We start from the raw sequence: 7,986 nt of genomic DNA, 5'->3' as shown, positions 1-7,986 counted from the left end.
TAATGCGCAGAGGAGGAAGGAGATTAAGGGAAAACTAGGGATACGTGCCGATACGTAAGTGCTGGGTAACAGACAATCGTGTCGAGGACCAGCTCAAGTAGAGCGAGGGAGGGAAGGGAGGGAGGGAGAGGGAGAGGGAGGGGGAGAGGGAAAAAAGAAGAGAGAGGGAGAGGGGAGGCGGCGTCTCGTGAAACAGAGAAATGATAGTTGTCAAGCAGGAAGGACGTTCGGAAGGCGGACTTGGACAGGTAGGAAAAGAGAAGAAGAGATTTTGGTGTGGTGGTGGGGAGAGGAGGACGAGGGAAAGCAAAGGAAGAGAGTTGGGGGAGGGAGAGGACGGGGAAGGGGAGGATGAGGAGAGACTGACGAGAGCCAGGTGTCTTGAGGTCGCAGGCATCGAGTATCTCCTCCTCCGCTTCTCGTCTACAGAGATTCGATCTGATTGGTAGCTTGTCCTCCCCTCTCCTCTCCCAGCCGTCTTCATCCCTCCTCCTCCTCCTCCTCCTGCATCTCCTCCTCCTCCTCTCTCTCCCCCTCTTCCCTCCTACACTCCTGCGTCACCCTCACTCATCGTCATCTGCAGGAATTCTATTCTTTCACCGGGAGAGCAGCAAAGGATCATGTTTGCGAGGTTGTGCCGACTTCCTGATGCTCCTACCCCATCCCATCCCTTCCGCACTCCTTCACTCATATCTCCTCTACTCCCTCCCTCCGCCTTCCTTTCTTCCTCCCTCCTTCCCCTGCCCTCCCCTCCGCTTTCCCTCTACCCCCCTTTCTTCACTCATTCCCCTGTCCTTCCCTTCTCTCCCCCTTCCCGCCTGCTTCCTGCTTCCTGCTTCCTGCTTCCTGCTTCCTGCTGTTCCTCCTCCCTGTCCTGCTCTCACTGGTGCCAGGCTGCTCTATCACCGACCTCTCTTCGCGCTCCTCGACGAGGCCACTAGCGCCTTGCCCGAGAAGGTGAGGGAGAGGAGGGGAAAGCGGCAGAGGCGAGGGAGGCAGAAAATTTACATGGAGAGACTTAGAGAAAGAGATGGGAACGAGGGTGGGGAGAGATGAGAGAGGAGGGCGAGAAGGGGAGGGAAGGAGCTGCGGCAGCGCCTTGAGCCCTGGGGGATCAGGTGGAAGAGAAACTTTACCAGGCTTGTTGCGACGCCTCCATCACCCTGATGAGCATAGGACACAGGTATCCCTCCTTTGCTCCTTCCTCCTCTCCCCTCTGACGATTCCTCTCTCCCTCCCCTGACTCCCTCACCCTCCCTCGCCCCTGTGCTCTCCCTCCTGTAACTCCCGCTTTGTTTTTTCTTCATCACCCCTTGATCTTGCAAACTCCTCCTCCTCCTCCTCCTCCTCTCCCCCTATTACACTTCCCTCACCCGTATGAATCCGCAGGGCATCACTCAAGAAGTTTCACAAGCACCTGCTGCTCTTCGACGAGGAGGGAGGATGGGAGGTGGAGGAGCTGGCGAGAGGGGAGGAGGCGGTGGGTTCACCAACGACGGAAGGGGGAGGGTGGGGAAAACAGGAGGGGTGAGCTTGAAAATGTACAAAAGGAATGTAGAACAAACGGAAACTTCAACATTCTTCAGTCTCCCTTTCCATCATCTCCTCGTCCTCCTCCTGCAATGACGTCATTTTTTCATTCTCCCCTCCCTCTCCTTCATATCCTCCTCCCCTTTATCATTTTCCGCTCACCCTCCCCTCTCTCCTCTTCCTCCTCCCCCTCCTCCTTACCATGAGCTGCTGGTCGGTTCTCCGTCCTCTCTCGCTCATCATCCTGCTCCTCCGTCAACACGCGGACAAGCGATCACCTCCTCCCACCTGAAGCTCGACACTGCCAACTGCTGGACGAGCCCCAGCTGCTTGCCAGGAGGAAGGTTGAGCTGCCGGAGGGGCGTGACCTGATCGCGAGAGCTTGTCAGCGGTGATGATGATGATGGAGATGATGATGATGATGACGAGGAGGGGGATGAGGAGGTGATGGTGGTGGTAGTGATGATGATGATGGAGATGATGAGGAGGTGTGGTGGTGGAAAGGAGGAGGACGAGGACGAGCAGGGGAGCATGGGAAGGAGAGTTACCTTGTAGCTGCTGCCCATCGATCCCGCTCGATCCGTTGAGAATTGCCAGAGAGCAACAGCAACCTGTGGGGGGTAAGAGGCGACAAGCGAAGAGGAAGGGACGAGAGGCAAGGAAAAAGGTAGCAGGGAACGGAGGCAAAGGGAGGGAAAGAGGAGAAGGAGGAGGAGAAAGAGGAGGAGAAAGAGGAGGATGAGGATGGTGATGGTGATGGGGATGAGCAGCGGGAGGAGGATACCTTGGTTAGAAGACCCTCGCATGCTCTCTGCACATTGAACGACAAGCTGGCAATGATCTTTGCACATCCTTGAACCTGGTCAACCTGGTATCAAACGCACCGCCCCCGCTGCTGTCTCCTGCTCCTCCTGCTCCTCCTCAACCCGTCCTTGCAGCCTCATCATGAGGTCAAGACTGTCTCACCTGAAGGAGGTATTGCATGACATCCTCAGGCTGTAAGTCGTAGTTGTTCTTCTCCAAGTTTTGAATCTGGAATATCCCATGTGAGAGAACTCATTCCAAACTTCGATCCTCTCCTCCTGCTGCTCCTGTTGCTCTTCCCCTCCCTCTCCTCCCTCCCTCCCTTCTCTCCCTCCCCTTCCTCCCTCTCCCTCCCTCCTCCCTCTTCTTTTCCTCCTCTTCCCCATTCTCCCTCCCCATCCCCATCCCCATCCCTTCTTACCGTCTCCATCACTTCCAACAGTGCAAGAATCGCGGCTGCCCCATTGACCCACTCCCTCCTCCTAGACACTCACTGGTCAGCCTGAAGGAGAGCTGGGAAGGGACGATGAAGAGAAGCTGTAGAAGGGAGCGCAGAGGACAGGGCAGGAGGATGGGGAGAGGAGCAGGGAGCAAAGGGGTAGCGGACCATCTCGACATTTCGTTTTCAAGTCTGCGGAGGAGCAGAATGGTCTTCTCATTCAGCTGGCATCGTGTCAATGGCAAGACTCAGCATTTCAGGACGCGACAGGATCACCTTTGAGTCCTCGCTGAGAAGATCTTCGTGATGAAGGAGTTGAAGGACTGGGAAAAAGCGTCATGGCCACAGCAAGAGTAGCGAGGAGGGAGGAGGGAGGAAGAAGCAAGAGGAGGGAGTGAGGAATGCGAGAGAAAATGGAGAAAGGAACGAGGGGAAGAGGCGGGAGGAAGAAGGGAGATAGGACAGGAGGAGATTGAAGATAAGGGTAACAGTCTCCAAACTTGATCTCTCACCGAGCTCGTGTGCCCTTCCACCCTCATGGCACTCCAGGCAGAGCGACAACTCCCTAAGACAGTAAGTGAGATCGACGAGGCTAAGGCATACCTCAACTCTCACAACATTGTTTATCATCTCATCTCATCTCATCTAAACGTTTCTCATCTCCTCTCATCTCCTCAGGGTATGTATTCCCCATCCTCGCCCCATCTACTCTCTTCTCTTCATCACCTATCATGATGCAACCTCCGATGCCCCAAACTCTGCGACAAGATTTCAATTCGTCTCATCCACACCTCTAGACTCACCGTCTCCATCTCTTGTCGACTGCTCCAAGCCTGAGCTTGCGTGAACCAGTTCCTCACTTCTACTCCATCACAAAGTTTCTGAGAGAAAGTCAGACTCGTCCTCAACATAACTGCACAAGCATCGCCTCCCTCCCTCCCTCCCTCCCTCCGCACCTGCAGCATCTCGCTCTCTTGCAACACGCAGACGCCCTTGACGGTGATGTCATACCCTCGCTGCTCCATGTGCTCACTGTGACGAGCGAGGAGGGAGCGGAAGGCGCTGGTGATTGAGCTGCGGTAAAGTGCCTCCCACTGCTCAGCCGCCTCGTCCTGTCAGCGATACTCAACCCTCCCGTCCCTTCACTTCCTCATCCTTCTCTCACTTGCAACGTTTCCATCTTCATGCTTGCATCGATGCATGCTAGCAGGACGTACGCCGACATCTCCCACTGACCTGACATTTCGAGCTGCGCAGCCAACAGTCATCGTTCGTCCCTGACCTCCTCCTTGCCCCTTCCTCCTCTTCCCTCCCTCTCCTCCCTTGCCACATTCCCCCTCCCCCAGCCCCAAATGTTTCCCCCTCCCCATCTGCATCTTTTCGATATCCTACCTGTGACGCGAAGTTGAGAGCGATCTTGAGTCTTAGGAGAGAAAACTCCTCCGACCCCACGAATTTCGACATCATCCTTCCTAGCAAACTTGATTTCTCTGTCGCACACCAGAGTCAAAATCGGTGCTATTCCTCCTGGACCACAACTCCACTATAAACTTCAATTTTCAATCATCACCACCATCATCATTACCATCATCATCTCCATCATGATTATCATCTCCATCAGGATCATCATCGTGATCATCGTGATCATCTCCATCATGATTATCATCTCCATCAGGATCATCATCGTGATCATCGTAATCATCGTGATCATCTCCATCATCTCCATCATGATTATCATGTTTCTCCTCCCCCTTCATGCTTGTGTTTCCTCACGTGCGCTGTCTTTGTTCTTGCAGCGGGAGAAGATCTCACACACATGCCAGGAAAGCTCCCAGTCCATCTCCTGCTCCTCCGTCAGCAGATCCAAGCAGCAAGGAGCACGCACGTGTGGGAGAGACGACTGGGGGTCGAGCAAGCAGGACAGAGAGGCTTCCTTCCCTGCTCGACGTCAGCTGAACACCTCAAACAAGGTCACAACTGACCGCATAAGTCCGAGTACATGAGGTGGAGGAGCTGGAGGCGCATGTCGACCGGCCAGGAGGAGGAGGGGGAGGAGGAGTCGAGGAGGACGAGACGAGCAGGGAGGAGGGAAGAGTTTTGGTTGAGTCCAAGGGACCGTTGGATGTAGTCAGGGAGGAAGGCACAGGTTCTTGACGGACCATCCTGCCGCCATGTCAGACTGAGAAAGTCGGAGGGGAGGAGGAAGAGGCAGACAAGAGGCAGACGACATTGGAAGCTCCCAGAATAGCAGGAGGAGCAGTGGACCGGGAAAGCGAGGGGGGCAGTAGGGGAAGAGTAGGGGGTGATTGGGGAAAGAGTAGAGGGAGAGTAGGAGAAGAGTAAGAGAAGAGGGATGGGGGGCAGGGTAATGGAGCGAACCAGCATCATCTTGCGAACAAGTTGTTTCGGCACCCTCTGCAAGCTCAGTCAGCCTAAAAGTCTGCTGGTGCATGAGGAGAGGGGCTCGACCTGGCGGCTGCTGGATGTCTGCAGGAACGCGGGCCAAGGATGTGGAACGATCTGACGTGTCCTGTCTGAAGAGGTCTGCCACTGCAGTCCGATGAAGTATTGAAACGCTCCTTGGAGGGAGAAGTGAAGCTAAGAGAGCAAGTCATGCAAAGGGGACAAAACTAGGTTGTTCGGCAGGAGCAAGTGGAGCAGGAGCAGGAGCAGGAGCAGGACAAGACGGAATACCTTTCTCTTGTCTGAGAACAAATCCTGAGCAGTTTGATCAGGAAACTGAGAGGGAAGAGGAAGACAAGGGCTGACCATCTTATGCGATCTCATGCCTTCAGGCGGCAACTTCATGATGTCTTGGTTGGGATATGCATACCTGGCATCTCAATCACTCCCAGCGAAGCACGCGCGCACACTGCAAGGGTTGTACCAGAGGTACAATCCAAAACATCTCCTCCAGTCCAGCATTTGACCTCCGATCAACCTTCGCCTGGGACTTTCGACTCAGAACAACCTCCGTGGTCACGTCAGCTCAACCTGCTAGGATCCTTCAAGTCCTGCTCATAGTCGCTGCACATCGTCGCTAGGAGCGCATCGATATCGCCGGCCAGCAGCCTGCGTTTTCAACTTCTCACGGACGAGGTCTGCCAACAACTCGGGCACACCTGTAGATCTGCAACAGCTTCTTGGACTCAATGTACTCCCGTTGGTTGCTAAGGTAGGAGCTATGAGTGACCTCCATCCACTCCACCTGCTCCGTCAGTTAGCGTTCGATCCCTTCAGCAAGACAAGGTCGCGGAAGAAGGAGCAAGTCAGCAGGCGATCTCACTTGTTTGATCATGTCATGTGCCATGTTTGTGCTCTCTCCCAGCTGGATTGGGATGAATCAGCCGAGCACAGGGGCACTTATGACCCCTCACCTGGGCAACCAACAACGCCAGCTCGAAGTCACCCATATCCATCGCAACCTGCCATGAAGTTCAGGGAAAGCAGACATGCCGAGACAATCAGTTGTTAGTAGGTCTCATCGAAGATGTAGTCGGGTTGTGTTTGGGCTTCAGCACCGATCGTCATGAGGTATCTGACCAACTCACCGTGCAAGCATGGTCGATCTGACGGCCTGTCAGGTGGACGAAGATGCGGTCGTAATCGCTCAGGCTGTCGTTCAATCTTTGCTCCTTGCCGCCGGTTTGCAGGTACGTCGCAATCTCTTGTCTGAGCCCCACATCAACCCTCCCTCATGTCACACAAGATACGCACTTCAAGTCCCCCTGCAGCCAATCCGAGAACGAATCCAGCAGACCGCTGCAGACCAGAGCTGGTAAGCAGGAGCGCAGGAGCACGGAGGGTGGAAAATCACCTTGAGCTATCCACCAGCAGGCATCGGATGAAAGCAAAGAAGGAGCTGTACTTGCTCTGCAGGTTCCTGTCCTTGGCTGTGACCGAGCAGTAGTGATCCAGACATTGCTGGATGTTGGAAGAGTCTGGAGAGAGAGCATGAGAAAGATGCAAGAGCACAGCACTCATCTCTCACCTCCAACACCCAACTTCTCATGATGCGCCTTCATGAGCTCTACATACGATCTTCTTCCTGTTGCAGCGCGACAGCGTGAGAGGAAACCAAGTGCCCCACGCTCTCGCGCACCTTCTGATGTGTCGTGCAATGAGCTGCGGACGTCTCGAACATCAACCTTGTGACCGAAGTCATCACTCCCGTAGTTCTGTCTTGGGATGTAGATCTTCCCTGCGGTCAAGGTGATCAGGTCAGTACCATCCTTCCCAACAAGGCGGCAGTACCCGAGGGGCTGAAGCATGCGCGGAAAGAACGTCCCATAAACAAGCCCATGTCATTCCGCCACAGATCTCCGGCCTTTAACATCATCAGGCAGGTAGGACAGAGGAGTGTAGAGCTCTCACATCCAACGGGATTGACGGCTTGGACGGGTACTGGACGGGAACCGGCTCGAGGGGGGCATGCTGCGATCTCCACTCCTCCATATGCGGCGGAGGAGCTTGAGAGGACTTCTGCACTGGGCTGCTAGAGATCTGAGGGAGCAGTTGAACCCTCAGCAAGCATGTTGTGAGGACGCGCAATCGTCACCTGGATGGACTTGAGGATGGAGGACGTGCGTTTCTTCGCCTGAGGAGCAGGAACTCTACAGAGTTTCGTAGGATCGCGTCAGGGGAGGATCAAGATGGAGATCTCAGCTCTACTTTCGATTTGGCGTCTTGGCGACTTGCACAGGAAGCGCCGAGTGGAAGAGCGACATGCTATCCCGGCTCCTCGTCATGACCTGCGGGCCGCCGTTGGTCGCCGTGCCAACGGGCGCCATGCGCTCACCTGCTGGGAGATCTCGAAGATGCTGGTGACTTGAGTCTCTTCTGCTTCATCCTTCTTGTCCGGCTCAACGATTTGAACCTCCGTCTGAACGCTCTCAGCTCCTCCCCGCCACCCACCTCCAGCTTCTCACCTGCTCGAGAGTTTCTTTCACGAGCTCGTCGAAGTCGAACCGCGGCATCTGTCGCTCGATGTTAGCATGCCCTCAAGATAACCATGCGCTCCCATGGCAGCGAAACATCATCATGCAGCCCACCCATGCCCCTCCCTCCCCTTCCCCTCTCCCTCCCTGCTAGATTCCAGGCCACATGCTGCAATCGTCTTTGCAATCAGCCTGTGCTGATGCTCATTTGACAAACTTCAGATCAGACTATGTTCTGTCCTGCTCTCTCCTCTTCTTCTTCCTCATCTCCCCCCC

General features: G+C 55.0%; 1 protein-coding gene across 1 annotated transcript; it reads right to left on the bottom strand.

The window, feature by feature from the left end:
• Positions 1–1,572: 1,572 nt before the first annotated feature.
• On the bottom strand, positions 1,573–7,749 carry GUITHDRAFT_140464 (hypothetical protein; the record flags this gene model as incomplete). Its single annotated transcript, XM_005830336.1, has 37 exons — positions 1,573–1,617; positions 1,732–1,774; positions 1,819–1,880; positions 2,079–2,141; positions 2,315–2,389; positions 2,497–2,562; positions 2,756–2,816; positions 2,942–2,997; positions 3,050–3,096; positions 3,286–3,338; positions 3,500–3,531; positions 3,577–3,654; positions 3,730–3,885; positions 3,939–4,022; positions 4,166–4,263; positions 4,547–4,616; positions 4,659–4,711; positions 4,756–4,936; positions 5,153–5,188; positions 5,243–5,371; positions 5,468–5,491; positions 5,543–5,606; positions 5,768–5,845; positions 5,896–5,981; positions 6,060–6,101; positions 6,151–6,198; positions 6,325–6,445; positions 6,491–6,535; positions 6,591–6,714; positions 6,765–6,821; positions 6,876–6,974; positions 7,028–7,100; positions 7,148–7,276; positions 7,332–7,386; positions 7,445–7,524; positions 7,572–7,655; positions 7,702–7,749. The coding sequence occupies 37 exons, from the start codon at positions 7,747–7,749 to the stop codon at positions 1,573–1,575; spliced, it is 2,745 nt and encodes a 914-aa protein (XP_005830393.1).
• Between the last annotated feature and the right edge of the window lie 237 nt (positions 7,750–7,986).

This window comes from Guillardia theta (assembly GCF_000315625.1).
Source record: "Guillardia theta CCMP2712 unplaced genomic scaffold GUITHscaffold_46, whole genome shotgun sequence".
In the NCBI taxonomy this organism is placed as follows: domain Eukaryota; class Cryptophyceae; order Pyrenomonadales; family Geminigeraceae; genus Guillardia; species Guillardia theta.
The sequence above is the reverse complement of the archived record's forward strand: the minus strand, read 5'-3'. Positions and strand labels throughout refer to the sequence as shown.